The sequence below is a fragment of the Lycium ferocissimum genome, chromosome 7 (genome assembly GCF_029784015.1).
Source record: "Lycium ferocissimum isolate CSIRO_LF1 chromosome 7, AGI_CSIRO_Lferr_CH_V1, whole genome shotgun sequence".
Lineage (NCBI taxonomy): Eukaryota > Viridiplantae > Streptophyta > Magnoliopsida > Solanales > Solanaceae > Lycium > Lycium ferocissimum.
Window position 1 is genome coordinate 41,365,974 of NC_081348.1, and position 16,681 is coordinate 41,382,654.

At 36.1% G+C, this 16,681-nt stretch overlaps 2 protein-coding genes across 5 annotated transcripts; both read left to right on the forward strand.

Moving 5' to 3' along the window:
* The first annotated feature begins 376 nt into the window (after nucleotides 1-376).
* LOC132065076 (protein BASIC PENTACYSTEINE4-like) lies at nucleotides 377-5,865 on the forward strand. Of its 3 annotated transcripts, none has more exons than XM_059458310.1 (3): nucleotides 377-531; nucleotides 4,225-4,389; nucleotides 4,646-5,865. In XM_059458310.1, the coding sequence occupies exons 2-3, from the start codon at nucleotides 4,321-4,323 to the stop codon at nucleotides 5,516-5,518; spliced, it is 942 nt and encodes a 313-aa protein (XP_059314293.1). In that variant the 5' UTR covers nucleotides 377-531; nucleotides 4,225-4,320; the 3' UTR covers nucleotides 5,519-5,865. The 3 variants fall into 3 exon arrangements, with proteins under 3 accessions (XP_059314293.1, XP_059314294.1, XP_059314295.1); XM_059458311.1 differs by lacking the exon at nucleotides 377-531 and adding an exon at nucleotides 1,253-2,332; XM_059458312.1 differs by lacking the exon at nucleotides 377-531 and adding an exon at nucleotides 2,820-3,004.
* A 6,136-nt stretch (nucleotides 5,866-12,001) lies between these two features.
* Nucleotides 12,002-16,530, forward strand: LOC132065077 (bZIP transcription factor 29-like). Of its 2 annotated transcripts, none has more exons than XM_059458314.1 (5): nucleotides 12,002-12,232; nucleotides 12,425-13,709; nucleotides 14,206-14,338; nucleotides 14,426-14,510; nucleotides 15,999-16,530. In XM_059458314.1, exons 2-5 carry the CDS (start codon nucleotides 12,529-12,531, stop codon nucleotides 16,235-16,237), a joined length of 1,638 nt encoding a protein of 545 aa, XP_059314297.1. In that variant the 5' UTR covers nucleotides 12,002-12,232; nucleotides 12,425-12,528; the 3' UTR covers nucleotides 16,238-16,530. The 2 variants fall into 2 exon arrangements, with proteins under 2 accessions (XP_059314297.1, XP_059314296.1); XM_059458313.1 differs by having other exon boundaries at nucleotides 12,438-13,709.
* Nucleotides 16,531-16,681: the final 151 nt, after the last annotated feature.

A 16,681-nucleotide genomic window follows, 5' to 3' on the forward strand; every position in this document is an offset into this window, starting at 1 on the left:
AGGTCCTCCTCCTATGATTCAAACCTATAAAGTCGAAATCTCGACTCTGCTTTTGCCATTAGAAGTATTGATTGAGTTGTGGAAGTACATATCAACGACTAGACGAGAATACTCACGACAAACAAGTAGCGCCATAACTTTCTTCTATTCATTACTCCCAATTCAAATTAGGCTAATAATAATTAAATTCGAGAATCTTATTTCATTTTACATAATAAACATATTGATTAATTTTCAAAAAACAAAGTGTTTGTTTTTTCTGAAATACACCCTACAAATTACTGTATTTTATTTTATGTTACAAGACAAATCTCTTGAGGAGTTTCATTAAAAAAAAAAAAAAAGGACGGATTTTCTCCTAAAACATGTTTATATTTCAAAAATTGAATTAATCCTTTTTCATTAAGTATAAAAAAGAAAAGAAGTTATTTTAAGAAACATAATTAAACATACTAGTTCCTTCCACTGGAGGGGTTGGGAAAAGGGTTTTCACTCACCGGCGATGCGCTAATGATCATACTTAATTCCCCTGTAAGTTTCTTTCTCTACAATCTTCACCCTTAATTATCTTTTACCAAACATAATTAAACATTCTGCATTCAGTTTCTCACTCTAATTAACTCTCTATCTCTTTCTGCATATTACAATAATCTTTTATTACTGCGTCGGTGTTGTTTTTTCTCTGTGCTTGGAAGTTGAAACCCTAGTTTATTTGTTTTGCTGGTATTTTGCCTCTGCATGCTCTTTAATTGACAGTTTACAGGTTTTTATCTGTGACTCATAAGAAGAAAAATATTATATTTCGTGTTAGGTGTTCCGGAAAATTGATTTTGTAGTGATCTTTGTTCAAGAACGTATCTAATTTTATTGCTTGCGCTGCACACTGATGCGCTAGAGAAGTACTTAAATAAATCAGTGGCAAAGCCAGGAATTTCATTGAGGGTGTTCAAGATTTTTAGTATATGTATAAAAAGTAATATCTCACCGTACAACAACAACAATATACACAGTGTAATCCCACAAGTGGGGGTTTGGGGAGGGTAGTGTGTACGCGGACCTTACTCCTACCTTGGCAGGTAGAGAGGTTGTCTCTGATAGACCCTCGGCTCATGGAAAAGCAAATGAAAGCAGTTTGGAAAAAGAAGTAACGGCAGTGAATACCCTTATGGTGAAGGGTGTTGCATGTAGCTACACCTCTGCTTAAATTGGTGTTAGTCATATGAATTCACCCTAATTGGTAGGTAGGTTTACTTTTAAATCTGGTGACCCATTGTGAGTTCCTAAATATTGTTTAATTTATGGATTCTTATCGGAGGCGAGGAAGAAGAAAATATGATCTACTTCTGCCTTTTTTCACACTCTACCCTCCGCAGATCCCACTTTGTGGGATTACACTGGGTATGTTGTCGTTGTTGTTTGCTTTTAAGATAGTTTAATGTATTTGTTGTGGACTTCTTCCTATTAATTTTCTCATGCTGCAGAATTCAAAGATCGTATTGAGCATATTTTTAACCAGCCAATTGTTTGTGTATATGTATTTGTCCACTTTCCACAACGTAATGCTCGACCACGAAAAGAAAATACAAAATTGGATGTCATTTGAGGTGATAAAGCATTCTACTAGCTCTTGTAAAAACTTGAGATATGTGACTAGGAGGAAATCTTGGCCAGCTCTTTGATGTCTTTTAGATGTTAAACAGCTTAAATTTCTGCATCAATTCGAGCAGGAAAAAGAAGTCCAGCAAGTGTGATAAAAGTTAAAACCTGAAACACGGTCCATTTTTACTTAGTGGACCAAGGTATCTCCAGTGTCCAATAGAGCGGTGACTACCAATCTAAGCATAAAATTTCAGGATTTCTTTTTTGAGAACCGTTCAATGTTTACTTCATCTCCTGGTCCTTCTCTAGCCTATTGGTACTGAAGATGGCAAAATAAGGAAGAAGAAAAGTCGAGAACCTTCTTACTATAGTTTTTTTCCCTGATAAAAAGCAACTGTCTCAGAAATCTTCTTTTCGTTGTTGTAGTTATGTTGAATATGTCTTGGTCTGTTTTCTCTATTGAAAGGTCATGAGTGCTTTTATTTCATTATTTTAAACCAATTCACTTTCATTTTACTGAATTTGTTAGTTACTTGGTTATAGAAATATATAAAGCTTTCTCTTTGCTGCTTTTGGGATTAAAACAAAGTGGATATGTGAGACTGGATGCTAGCTTGTGCATGGTGTCAACTTAGATTACTTCAGATGATTGGAGTTAGGAGTACTTGATTCTGCTAATTCAAGGATGCAGTTTTAGGTCAAGGGAAACGTGAATTTCATGGCCTTGGCTTGAGTAATTAGTTTGGTTCTGTATTGCTTTGCAAATTTTAATTGTTTTAGGTTCTTGGAATGCTTCTCTAGTTGACCGACTAGACCAACTGAAATAATTCTAAATCAGAATAATCAAGTAATGTTTTGTCCAATGGTTAGCTATACTCCGGAGTTGGCAGGTTAGTGAAGCTCAAATTGAATGGGGAGCTTATGCAAAATTTCCAGCAACCTCTTGAGATTAAGTCAAACATCAGTTTTTTTCCTATGCTTGGTACATGTTTTATTTTGCCATCTGTTGTCTCCTGATAAGCCTAATTCGATAATCAATGACTTCGTTAGCAGCCACCAGCAGAGATTATGTTGGATTATGCGTCATTTACCCCTGCCCCTCCCTCTTTTTTTTTTTCCCCCTTCTCTGTCCATATATATATATATATAGAGAGAGAGAGAGAGAGGGAGATTATTTATATACTAAATCGACGCCCTTTTCCCTTTTCTATCAGAGGTTCCTGTGTACATACATGTCATGGCTTTCGTATGTTTCTTTCTGTCATTCTTTCCTCTACTTATAGTTTGGCGTAATCTTCGAGGCAGATTTCCACCTTTCTTGCTTGCCATGCTGCGTCCACCAGAGTTGGCTTTTCGTGCCATATCACTGTTCTCTATTTCTTTTCTTGGAAGTGTAAACTTACCGGTAGGGGTGATTCTTTTTGTGAACTTTGTGTCTGATGCGAATGTTTCACTATTTTTATTTGATTGTGCTCAGGATATGTTGTCAACTCTAATTTTGCGATTAGACATTTGTATTGGCAGCAAGTAAGTTGGCAATTATAATATGAAACAACTAGCCAGGCAGTAGTACTTATCCAAAGAGAGGAGAGAGAAGGTGTAGGTTTATTGTCTATATGTTTCTGTTTATTTTCATGGACCAACACTGTGTGCTCCATCTGATGTAACGTTATGAAGATTTGTGTATGAAAGGAGGATGAATGTCATATACAACATCTTCCTGCTAGTATAAAAGTGATCTCTCCTCATTTGTGCAATCTCAGGAAAAACATATAGTAGTATTTTTTTTTTTTGCTCTTTTTCTCAAGCAAGTCTGCTTCTTAGATATACATTTCGTCTTGTATTATTGTGGAGGAGGAAAAACTGATAAATTGAGTTACTTAGCAAGATAAGCCTGTTCCTTTGGCTTGGCAATATGATGTATGGGAAGACATTTCTTTCTCAAGCACTAGAAGAGAGTCTTTTCTCATATCTACTTCTTAGATGCACCTTCCTCGTGCACTATTGTGAAAATTATGTCTCAAAGGAAAGTAAAAGCTCGTTCACTAGTTGCTAAATTTTTGTCTGACCTCCTAGGCACACTATGGCAGCTGAGATGTTTGCTTCCAGAAGGTGGAACTGCTCTGCTATTATGTTGCTATTTTGTGATATTTGTCTAAATACCTGACATTTTGTTAGTTGTCCATCTTTACCGTCTATTAATTCTATAAATATAAATAAAAGCATCTTTAGTATTTAATTCGTTAAGGTAAACTGGTCAATTTGACCTACTATTTGCATGGAGGTGGGTCGTATCTTGAGACATGAGCACCGCTTGAGGATTTTTTGTGTTTGGGGATGATTAGCTTTCATAAGGCTAAGGCTTGATGCACAATTTAGATGGCCGGCTGGCCGCTGTTGCTACTTGAGTGTAGCCATAATATCTCTCTCTATTTTTATTTTTTTTGGCTCGATCAGCATCCGTGCTCTGTGTTATGCCAATTTCTTTTGTATATTTGGACAATTTATTGACACTCTTATGTGCTTCAGTAATGGCTGATTTATTTTATTATACCTGCATTGCGATAGCTAGTGTGAAAAAATACTTCTGCAACCTTCTTATTCCTTCCCCTCTTTATTCTGCAGGATGACTGTTGAGCAGAGAGCTAGTTGACATTAGATCCAGAAAATACTATATAGAGGCAGATACAAGTCTGCTCTTCATCAAGCACGATAGATAAGATGGACGATGGGGGCCACCGCGAAAATAGGAGACACAGAATGGATTGCTCCAGAGGAGGTCATGCACCGGTAAGAAAAGTTCAACTGTTTTAATTATGAAAAGGTTAAGGCAATACAACAACTACGCCTTAATTACAAGCTAGTTGGGAATTAACTGAATACATCACATAAATTTACTGAAAATAATGAATCGTCCAATAACAGGAATGTGTTATTATAAGTAAGGAGCAGAACCTTGGAACTAATCTATTTTATTTTGTTTTGGATATATCTTGACGTTATGATCATTTTTTAATGCACTTCACCACTCTTACTTTCACTGTAGTGGAACATGGTACCTCCTTACCAGATGAAGGACCAAGAGGCTATCATAATGAATACGAAAATCAGAATGATATTTGCTGAAAGAGATGCTGCTGTTGAAGAACGGAATAAAGCGGTGATTGAAAAGAAGGAAGCATTCGCTGAGCGAGATTTTGCAATCCAACAGCGAGATGCCGCATTTGCTGAGCGAGATACTGCCATCAAAGAAAGGGACAATGCAATGGCTGCCCTCCACTTTTTAGAAAGTACCATGAATGGCACATTGGGTAGTAGGACACGTGGGACAAAGCGCCCCAGTCAACCTAAAAATCATCGCAACAATAACACTGATTCTGTTTGTATAAATAGGGATGTGCCCGTAGCTGATGCTTTTCCTATATCGGCCATTTCATCTGAAGCTGCTAAGGCACTCCAAGTAAAACGATCAAAAGTAAACAAAGGCATGTCAACGAAGTCAGCAAAATCTCCAAAGAAGGCAAAGAAAGTGAATGAAGATTTGAATCGGCATCTTACAACGGATGGATCTAAAGCTGAATGGGATGCTCAGGATCTTGGGTCGATAAACCAGATCCAGTTTGACGAGTCTACCATGCCAATACCTGTTTGCACATGTACGGGAATACCAAGGCAGTGTTACAAATGGGGAAGTGGGGGATGGCAGTCATCTTGCTGCACTACATATCTGTCAGAATATCCACTACCACAATTGCCAAACAAACGCCATGCCCGTTTAGGTGGTAGGAAAATGAGTGGAAGCGTTTTTAGCAGATTGCTTACAAGGCTTGCAGTAGCTGACCACGATCTGTCTATGCCCATTGATCTTAAGACTTATTGGGCTAAACATGGTACAAATCGTTACATTACCATTAAATGATGCATCAATGTTGGTTTATTGGCTAGTTGCTTTTGCGGAGGGTACATATTAGGCCTGGATGACAGAGATGCTTGATAGGTATCCGAGGAAGGAAACCCAAGAGCTTGACTATATGATCAAAAGCCCTTTCGGATGTTCGCGATGACCTTGTGCTGTGACTAAATGCAATGGAACTGACTTTTGGTTCAGTTATTTGCAGCACTTTTCTGGTATTTATCGTTGGCTATCTGTATTTTGGCACTTAATCTTGTACAAAGGAGTTTCTAGGAATTGCAGGTATACTATTTTGAGCTTCTCCTTATTCATAACTGATAAGAAAGCTTCTATTTTTCATGTTTCTCGTCTTAGTCGGAGCTTAACGTGGTCATTAACTCATTGCAACTTCTCCTTCTCTGCTCCTGTAATGCAAGTACTTGCTAATTTCATTGAATTTAACTTTCTAGCGACCTCAGCCTGCTGATTTTCTTATCTCATTCAAAAGATTGCTTGGTATAACCGATTAAAGCTGTCGCCGCACCCAAGGGATAGTCTAGCTGTCAATGAAGTGGGATGAAAATTATGGGATACCAGAGTTCAAATTATAGTGCTAGGAAATTACTGCCTATCTATGTAAGTCTTTGGATGATAGGGTTATTCGGTACATGTGCGCGCCAAACTGGTTTGGAAGTTTGTTTGGACACTACAAAATAGCAGTATGAAGTTGGCCCTAAAAGGAAACTAAAATTGATTAATGTCTTTGAGACAACATAAACGGTCATTAATGATCTTATCTTTTTTTAAGATGTAAAGCCTAACAACATTTCAACTCCAGAATCTAGAAGCAAATACAATATCGTCCCCACAAATATCTCAGTTTCAATGAGTGATTTATCCAACAGTTATGCGCAAAAAAGGTAGGTCTCCTAACTAACCAATCTATCAGCATTTTCAAGTTCGGTTCATCAACAGGAAAGATCCTTAGATAGTCAAATGAGGCCAAACATTTTCTCACTTTCTATCAAAATCACAGGAATTTATGGAATTCCTAGTCGGATATGTTGACTAATGTGCCTCTCTATTTAGAAACTGTACAAGATAAAACTGGGGCCGAGTGTTTGTACTTTTTCCAAAAGAAATTCTTTGGTTAAGTTCTCGCAATGTAGTTTTTGTTTTTTTGGAAGAGGCATTGGCTAGTTTTGAACATACACCTTTGAGAATCTTAAAGAAGGAGAATCAGCCTAATATGCTTTTTATCTACATATACAATGACGATATTTCCCTCTATCCAACACATACAATGAGTTTAACTCCAAGGTTGTGGTATAGTAGTCAAATATCAGAAGTTTAAACTTTGAAAATTAGCGTTTTAATCCCAACAAATATAAAAAAATACTAGGCGATGTCTTTTCATCTGCTTAAGTTTGACTAGGCAGAGTTATCCGGTTAGTATCTGTGTTGATGAAAATAGTAGGTGTTGGTGAATATACCACAAATTATTACAGGTGAAAATAAAATGAACAAAATGAAGAAAAATAAAATAAAGATTCTTTAGGCTGAGGTGCAGATATCTCGCTCTCTTTAAGGAGATTCAAGCCCACTGCGTCATAATCTTCACGGGTCCATCAGTATAACTCTGACTTGTCCCCTCCAGGGTATAACAAACCATCAACATCGCGTGACTCAAACAACTCCAGACTAGTTGAGAGTCCAAAGCTCCACCATAAGAACACTTTCCTTCAACTAAATAAAACTCTCTTTTATCCTCACTTTTTTCAAGAACTCTCCAATATTTTTCACACACCACATGGTCAGGATGACTAACATTAACAATATCATTTTTGAATTGAATAAGATAAGAGTGGGGTAGTAATGTGAGTAAATAATGGGAGAATTATGGTTTAGAGGTTAAATGAGTTAGTGGGAGAAGATGAAAGTAAGGCCACGTTTAGCCAACATTCTGCCATAACCGAATGTTGATAATGTGGAACTTTAATATGATAATTTGTAATATTAAAATGCTCAAATATCCTATAGCAGGTACTCGATGAAATAGTTGAATTTGCTTCTTTCTTTTACGAGATAAGCCGTGAATGCGCTAATTAGCCCTTACCAGTTATAAGAGTGCAGTCATGATATGCATAAACCTCGTATGCTCTCTTACATTATTTTATTATAGTTATTCTTTTATCCCTCCACTAACAAAGTAATTGTCAACACGAGCTGATCTATCTCTTTTTGCAGTAAGTACAGATGCACTCACTGTTTTCGATTATATTTGTACTAATCCTTAAAATTATATTTGTACTAATCCCACAGTACATATGAGTTATGCGTGCAATATATATAGTTTACTTTACAACCACTACTTTAAATTCTGAATGTCTTAATTTTAAAATAGTAAGAAATATGAAATGGGTATCATGTCAAAGACGACAAACTTAATTTCTTATCAAACTAGAAAATTTCCTACCAATGAAATATGAGTGTATAGGAGATCTTGACATGAAAATCAAACACCACGTAAGTTGGTCGTGGCTTGTTCATCTACCGCCGACAATGTTGACAACACCTACATTTAGTCATGTTAACATGATACCGATTTCTGTAACATTACAATACCAATATTCATACAATTTCTATTTTCCACGTTCTTTTTTGGTTTCATGCACGCAGTACAAGTTCCTAATTGATAAAGAATGAAGCAATTTGCGGTCAGAGGCGAATCCAAAATTTTAACATATCCAAAATTTTAACATATGAACGAATAGGAATGGGTCCGATACAACTAACATTAAGGAAAGAAAGCTAGCCTTAATTATGTGCTTAATGGAGAAGTCGTCACGTAATGTTGCTTACGTCACTACAACATAATATGCTTTTAGCGGCAATTAAATTGCGGCAATAACTTAATTGCCGCTAATTATATTCTAGAATCAATTATTCACCCGGTATCTACCAAACTTGACCCTAACAATAAATCTCTAAAGGCTTTACTGACCTTGGATCTAATGGCATAAACCAATTGCTGGTAAATGTTTTTGTGATAATAACTATTGCCGCTAAAAGGAAAATATATTGCCACTAAAAGCCTCTTTTGGTGTAGTGCGTGCGAAAGGGTTTCAACAATTAATAACGGATTGATTAACCTAAAAGTTGTTATTAGGTCAAAACTTAAATTTTAATGCCACGAGCAATATGAGTAAATAAAATTCAGTTGATCATTTGATAATGTAAAGATAACGGAAATGTCCTAATAATGATAACAACGCAAATAATATATCAACTAGAAATAATAAAGAGCGAGAGAAAGTAATTCTTATCCATTGATCAGGGTTGCTTAATAGCAAACACTTGCAATAAGCACTAGATGAACTACGATTTTGCCGGACTTTTGTGTATCAATGTCCTTTGTAGTGGTGGGAAGATGGAGATATGTATAGTATTATATTCTCTTAGACCTAACAAACTCCTAGCAATTCTCGGACGATTAAGAGTTCTTTAATTTTTTGTCAAACTAGCACCGGCCCAGGATTGACTATAAGTTCCTTATACTTGTCAAGATATTTCTTTATCTTTTGAGTTGTTCTGCCGGATCGGTCGCTCAAGATCTTTGGTCTTTATGCGGACCCGATGAAAAAATGGGATCACTTCTTATGGACTTGTTGAGAATGATTCCTCCACTAGCAGGTTTTTTCGGAAAATTCTATTTATTCTATGCAGATAGCTGTATTAACGACATCTTTTGAAATAACTGGTTATTCCTTACCTCGGGACCAAATTGATTATTGGGCAGTGAAAATAGTAACGCCGTAACTATAACGGTCTAAGGTAGCGAAATTTCTTATCAAGTAAGTTCCGACCCGCACGAAAGGCGTAACGATCTGGGCACTGTCTCGGAGAGAGGCTCGGTGAAATAGACATGTCTGTGAAGATGCGGACTACCTGCACCTGGACAGAAAGACCCTATGAAGCTTCACTGTTCCTTGGGATTGGCTTTGGGCCTTTCCTGCATAGCTTAGGTGGAAGGCGAAGAAGGCCTCCTTCCTGGGGGCCCGAGCCATCAGTGAGATACTACTGTGGAAGGGCTAGAATTCTAACCTGAGTCCGGTCAAAGAATCTTCGTCTCGAAACTTACAACCATTATAGAGATAAAATAAAAATCTTTTTTATGATAATCGAGAAATCGGAAAATAGGAAGATCAAATTATCAAAACTACAATAACGTACTCAGTGAAATTGCACAATGTAGGGTCTGGCAAATTATCAAAACTGTTTTTCTTTTTTTTACGAAGTTTTCGTTACACATGTCAGCAATTTAAGTTATTTAATTTGGACCGAAATTCTGAAAATGGCTTAGCTCCTCCTTTACCAGATTACAGGAAGTCCAATCTTGCCGACTATGTGGGCCCCGTATTAACCTTTTTTTCTTCCTTTTTAATAAAACAAAAAAATTGGATAAACTTTTATATTGTCCATAAAGCTAAGATTTAAACACGTGTGTGTATCCAACACAAATGGGACCCAACAGTCCCCCAATTTCAATGGTCAAAGTCAACTAATTTGCCGTCACGATAATGTGTGCCAATAATTTAGGCATGATCACTTCTTTGTTGGTTATTGGTTTTGCATGAACACATCAACACATGTCGTCCAATTATAATTTTAATTAGCACGAAGATATATATTTTTTCAAAAGTTATTTTTTTCTTCCTTTATGTTTGCCTTGATGTTACTAAAATATTACTACATAAATACGCAAATGTACAATATCAATTAACGTAAAAATTTTCCAATCATAAATGTTTGCAGCACTATAAATGCATTCCTATCTATCTTCGATACGGTACCATATTTTGCAAGTAAAATCTACTTTGTATGTAAAGGACTAAAGAATGGAAAATGTTACTCTTAATTTATGAAAAAGGAAAAAGAGCTTTCGTGTTACAGAATTTATTTACTACTGTGAGTATTACTTATATATTCCAAACTTGAGAATTTATGGCAAAATGCAGTTGACTTAAAAAGAACCGAAAGTAGAATACATCATTTAATAGTTTCTTTTTGATAAGATTACGCTTCACAATGAGAATTACAAAAGATATACTACTAATTTTTTTAACATCTAATTGGACGTACATATTTACTACTCCATAATTTATGCCGTAGATGTTCATGCTATGCGTTTTGGAAGTGTTAAGAGTTATAAGTTGAAATTAAGGAATTCGTATTGGTCTTATATTTTCATCATGTAGCAAGTTGAGTTTTGATTCAATTCCTTAACATACCAATATATTGCTGCAAAATTAGTACTATTAGTATAGGGTAACAGCACCTTTGGTAAAATTATAACACTACAATTTTGTCTTTAGTACACGTAGAAAAAAAATCAATTTTGGGACTTCTAAATACTTTTACAAACTCTTTAAAATTTAAATACTTTATATTCTCTTATATTTATTGACAATCCAATAAAATCTCTAGAAAAGGAATAGGATTTTAGGTTTGCTAAATATTGAGGTAGGATCATATGGTAAATATTCATTTTTTTTTATAAAGTTTTTTTTTTTAATTACTTAGGAGTAGGGGAAATGAGGAAGGGATGACAATATGAGATTCGAACCCTCACCAACAAGGTGAAGTTCAGGTAACCAACCAACTAAGTTACTAAATTCCTACGGTAAATATTCATTTGTATTGATGCTTGTACTAAATTAATGAAGCTAATTTTAAACGTTAAAATTAAAGAAAAAACACATATCATTTAACCATAATCAAGTGATAAATACATATATCTGAGATACGCGTCTTACAAGTATCTATCACGATTATAATGACCCCCTAATAACAAAATTTAATTTCTCTCCAACTCATTTTTTTGCCCTTTTGGACAAAGAAAATGATCATTTGAGAACTTAATCCACACTTCAAATTGGAATTTGCAAGTCAATCTCCAAACAAAGAACAAAACTTTGAATATCAGACAAGGAGAGTATTCCTCACGCTCTTGAAAAGAGACTAATAAATACGACACTGGACTATACACCAAAAAAAAGGCAAAAAATCTTTTCTTGTAAGAACCGAAAAAGATTTTTTTTTCTTCAATTTATATGATATACTTTCCTTGTTAGTGTGTAGCAAAAAGAATGATACATTTCTACATTAAAAATTTATTTTAACTTACAACTTTCCCTTTGTCTCTTAATGAAATAATTTATAGCCACTCACAAATTTATAACTTATTTCAGATCACAAATTTTAAAAATTTACTTTATTTTTTTAATTTCGTATTTAATTAAATTATATCACATAAATTATTTTGGGGGGTTGGGGGCCGAGGGGGAGGGGGGGAGATTCATTGCTACATATTCTGCGGTGATGGGGGGGAAAAAGATTCGATAAATTCAGTCGGAATGAAATGCAAATTCAAATTCAAATTCAAGTGAAACTGAAATTCATATTAAATTCACGCGTCTCTCAAGTATAGAAAAGAAAAAGTATATTACTAGTAGAGTCTTGTCATGAAATCCGTGTAATAATAGTTGTTGTAAGCAGTCATCTTCATTGATACACTGAGATAGAGAGAGATAGAGAGAGAGAGAGAGAGAGAAACAAAGAAAAAAAATCACCAAACAAATATTTATAGCAAAAAAGAAGAAAAAAGTTACACACACAAAGGGAGAGAACAAAAAACAGAAAAATAGAGGAGCGTGCTGAAAATAGTGGATTCACACTTAGGTATTTTGCAAGGCTCAATTTTTTTACTAACCCATTTCATTTTCTTGATTTTAGATGAAAACCCAGTTTTTTGTTTTTAATTATTTGTTGATATTTATGTTAAAGATTGGATTTTTTTTTTGGGGGGTTGTTTAATGGGTTTCGCATTGTTTCTTGATTTGGGGTTTTATGCCATTGATGATATTTTTTTAGCTTTGAAATTCAGGTGTAACTGTACTGTAAAGCTAGGATTTTGGTAAAGTTGAAGTCTTTTTTTCAGTAGTTGACTGGTAGAGTTGAAATATTTGTGCAAAAAAATGGCTGGTGACAATGATGAAGGTAATAGTGATATGGTGCAAAGACTTCAATCATCATTTGGTACATCATCTTCCTCAGTCCCTAAACAACTTCAGCCTATTTCAATGAACCAATTGGATATACCCCAGTTGACTAATACTTCCCAATTTCGTGGTCAAATGAGGCAATTTTCACCCAATTTTGGTGTTGAAAATAGTACTAAAAGAGTAGGGATACCACCTTCTCACCCCCAAATGCCCCCTATTTCACCATATTCTCAGATCCCTGTTACCCGACCCGGGAATAATCAGCAAATGGGTATAGGACCATCGCATTCGCGATCTTTATCACAACCGGCGTTTTTCTCACTGGATTCCTTGCCACCTTTGAGCCCTTCACCGTATAGGGAATCCCCGTCCACGTCCATGTCTGACCCGATATCTGCTGATGTGTCGATGGGTGGTGATCAGGATGGCAATTCACATTCCTTATTGCCCCCCACGCCTTTCTCGAGGTGTAATTCGTTGAGGCAAGGAGAGAGTCGTCCTCCTCGTAAGGCTCATCGGAGGTCTAATAGTGATATCCCATTCGGCTTTTCTCCTATAATGCAGTCCTCGCCGCCACTTGTTCCATTAAGGGATAATAAACCAGTTCAGTTGGTTAAACGTGAATCAATGTGGGATAATAGAGGAAATGATAACAGCAATGTTGAAGGGATGGGTGAGAGGAAATCCGAAGGAGAAGTTGTGGACGACCTTTTTAATGCATATATGAACTTGGAAAATTTTGATGCGTTTAACTCTTCGGGTAATGAGAACCGTGAAGATTTAGATAGTAGAGCAAGTGGTACAAAGACGGGTGATAGTAGTGATAATGAAGCAACAAGCAGTGTTAATGACAGTGGTGGAAGTAACAAAAGGAGTGCTGTGGGAGATATTGCTCCGACCACGAGACACTATAGGAGTATTTCGATGGACAGTTTTATGGGAAAGTTAAACTTCGTTGATGATTCACCAAAGTTGCCTCCGTCTCCTGGACCACGCCCGGGCCAAATCTCGCCAACCAATTCACTTGATGGAAATTCAAACAGCTTCAGTTTGGAATTCGGAAATGGTGAATTTAGCGGAGCTGAATTGAAGAAAATTATGGCAAATGAGAAACTTTCAGAGATAGCTTTAACAGATCCAAAAAGAGCCAAAAGGTAAAATTCCCTTCCAAATGATGAATGTATTTTCCTTTTTAATTCCTCTTTGCTTTATAGTAGGGCTGGCAAAATGGTTTAGAAAAATAAGTAACCATCCGACCCATTACATATGGGTTGGATAACTGGCTTTTTAAAAATGGATCAAATATTGATATTATCTATATTATCCACTAAAAAATGGATATCCGGGTGGATAATATGGATATCCATATTATCAATACTTAGTTGTCTACTTGTTATAATTATTAGTTTATGCTTTCTAAGAGTCCAAGCTTAGTTTGGCTTTTAGCTTGTGTTTGTGTTCTCATCCGACTATTCCGGAAACCATGGATAATATGGATATTCATATTATCCGTAGGTTAACCCATATTTGTCTGTGTTAAATATGGGGGGTTGGATATTTTATCCGTTTTGGTTCAACCCGATTGGACCCGCCCATTTGCGACTCCTACTTTGCAGCTGACATGCCCTATTCTGTTTTTTATTGTTGTAGGATTTTAGCCAACCGTCAATCTGCTGCTCGTTCTAAAGAACGAAAGATGAGATATATTGCTGAGTTAGAACACAAGGTACAAACTTTGCAGACTGAAGCCACCACATTGTCTGCTCAATTGACGATGTTGCAGGTGATAACTTTTTCAATATTGTCCTGTTAATGGTTCTACTTAATCGTATTATCACTATTTAATTTTTTTTCTTGTACTTGCATTCAGAGAGATTCTGCTGGGCTAACGAGCCAAAATCATGAGCTGAAGTTCCGCTTACAATCCATGGAACAGCAAGCCCAACTCCGTGACGGTATACATCTTGCTTCTGTGATCTATGACTTCTTGTATTTGTCTGCTCATGTTTGATCTTCACCTTTTTCTGCGCCCCATGTGCACTTTATCTGACTATTTCTTTATGTTTAACGCTAGTTCTGCATTGGTCTTGCATGTCTACAACAGTAGAAACAGTATAACAACAACAACAACAACCCAGTGAAATCCCACAACGTGGGGTCTGGGGAGGGTAGAGTGTATGCAGACCTTAGTCCTACCAAGGTAGGACGACTGTTTCCGAAAGACCCTCGGCTCAATAGAAAGCACAAAAAGAGGTCAGATAAGGCCAAAAAATTCAAAGCGATATGGGAATGAAAATAACGAAAGCGACTAAGCCATGATGACGCAGTTTGCAAAGGGACAGTAGCTATCACAGATAAAATAAGATAATCAAAGTACAGAAAATAACAGATAATAGCAGAAATCAAAGCACAAGAACTTATATCGCGATAATGCGACTACTAATATGACAGGATAAACGATACTGTCTACTAGCTTTCTACCCTAATCTGAGTCCTCCAGACCCTCCTATCTAAGGTCATGTCCTCGGTAAGCTGTAACTGCACCATGTCCTGTCTAATTAGTATATGACACAGTATATGACATATTTTTAATTATACAAGGGACTGCCTGGAGGTCATCTTATTTTATATTTATTTCCTAGTTAACTTAAATTTCTATGTTTCTTATTATCTCTAGAAATCAATTCACTTACTCTGGACTTTTAAGAATGAGATACCACTCTTAATGGTGAAGTTTGTGCTTACAATTTGCTGTCTAATTATATGAAAGTCTGATAAACTGTATCTTTGAATTTATTGAATCTATTAGGTGCTAATACAATCTATGAACACCAACAGATGATTGTTTAAAATAGAGGATATTGGCAACGTACGATCTTGTTTTGGTGGATAGAAACAGTTGCCATTTTAGGCTTCTATGTTGTCTTCGGTTCCGTCAATGCTACTAGTGAACAGGCAGATGCTGCTTATATTTTTCTGCATGTGAGGTTTTCTGGTGTTGTAATAGACAAATATGAAACCTTATAGCTAGGGCTGGCAAAATGGTTAAAAGAAACAAGTAACCATCAAATCCGACCCATTAGACATGGGTTGGATAACTGACTTTTAAAAATGGATCAAATATGGATATTATTTATATTATCCACTAAAAAATGGATATCCATCTGGAGATCCATATTATCCAATACCCATATATCTGCTTCTTAATTTTCGTGAGGTCTTGTTTTTTGGGCAGTCTAAGCTTATTTTCGCTTTTAGCTTGTGTTCTCACCCGACTATTCCTGAAACTATATCCATACTATCCGTAGGTTAACCCCTTTTTTTGTCCGTGTTAAAAATGGGCCGGTCTGATATTTTATTCATTTTTATTTAATCCGTTTTTGACCTGCCTGTTTGCCGTTCCTAAAAACAAATATGAAACCTTATAGCGTTTGCTATGACAGCTCTAAATGAAGCATTGACCGCTGAAGTACAACGCTTGAAGATTGCAACCGCTGAGCTTAATGCAGATGCTTCCAAGTTTCAGCAGCTTTCTCTCAATCCTCAAATGTTCCAGTCTCAGCAACCGCAGTCTAATCAGCTAAACATGCATCAGTTGCAGCAGCAACAACAGTCATCTCAGCCTCAACAACATGCTCAGGCACGGCAACCCTCTGCACCTTCAAAACACGAATCAAAGTAGTAGCTTTTGGGAATATCCGATCATCGTAATATTTATATTAGTTTGTCGATAGATGTTGCAAGTGATTTCAATGCATTCATCATTCATTAGTTCTGCATTCACAACAAAACACACTAAGCGTGGTATTTATTATCTATAGGACATTCATGTTCATTTGAGTAAATTAGTCACAGAGGGGCTTTTGATGTATACAGTTCGTCTTTTTTTGTTCCACAAAGATATTGAATTCAAGGTCATGTGAACTTGACTCGTTTTGTTATTAGGGAATTTAAATTGAAATTCGACTTGATTCATGTTCCTTCCAGTTACAACTTTGGCTAGAAATTTTTCTGTTTCTTAGAATAAAGAAAGAGAACAATAGAATGATTTTCATCAAAAAATAGAACCGACTAATTATAAGTGGTAGGGTAGAACTTTTCTTTTCTGAAAAATTGTTGACGCGTA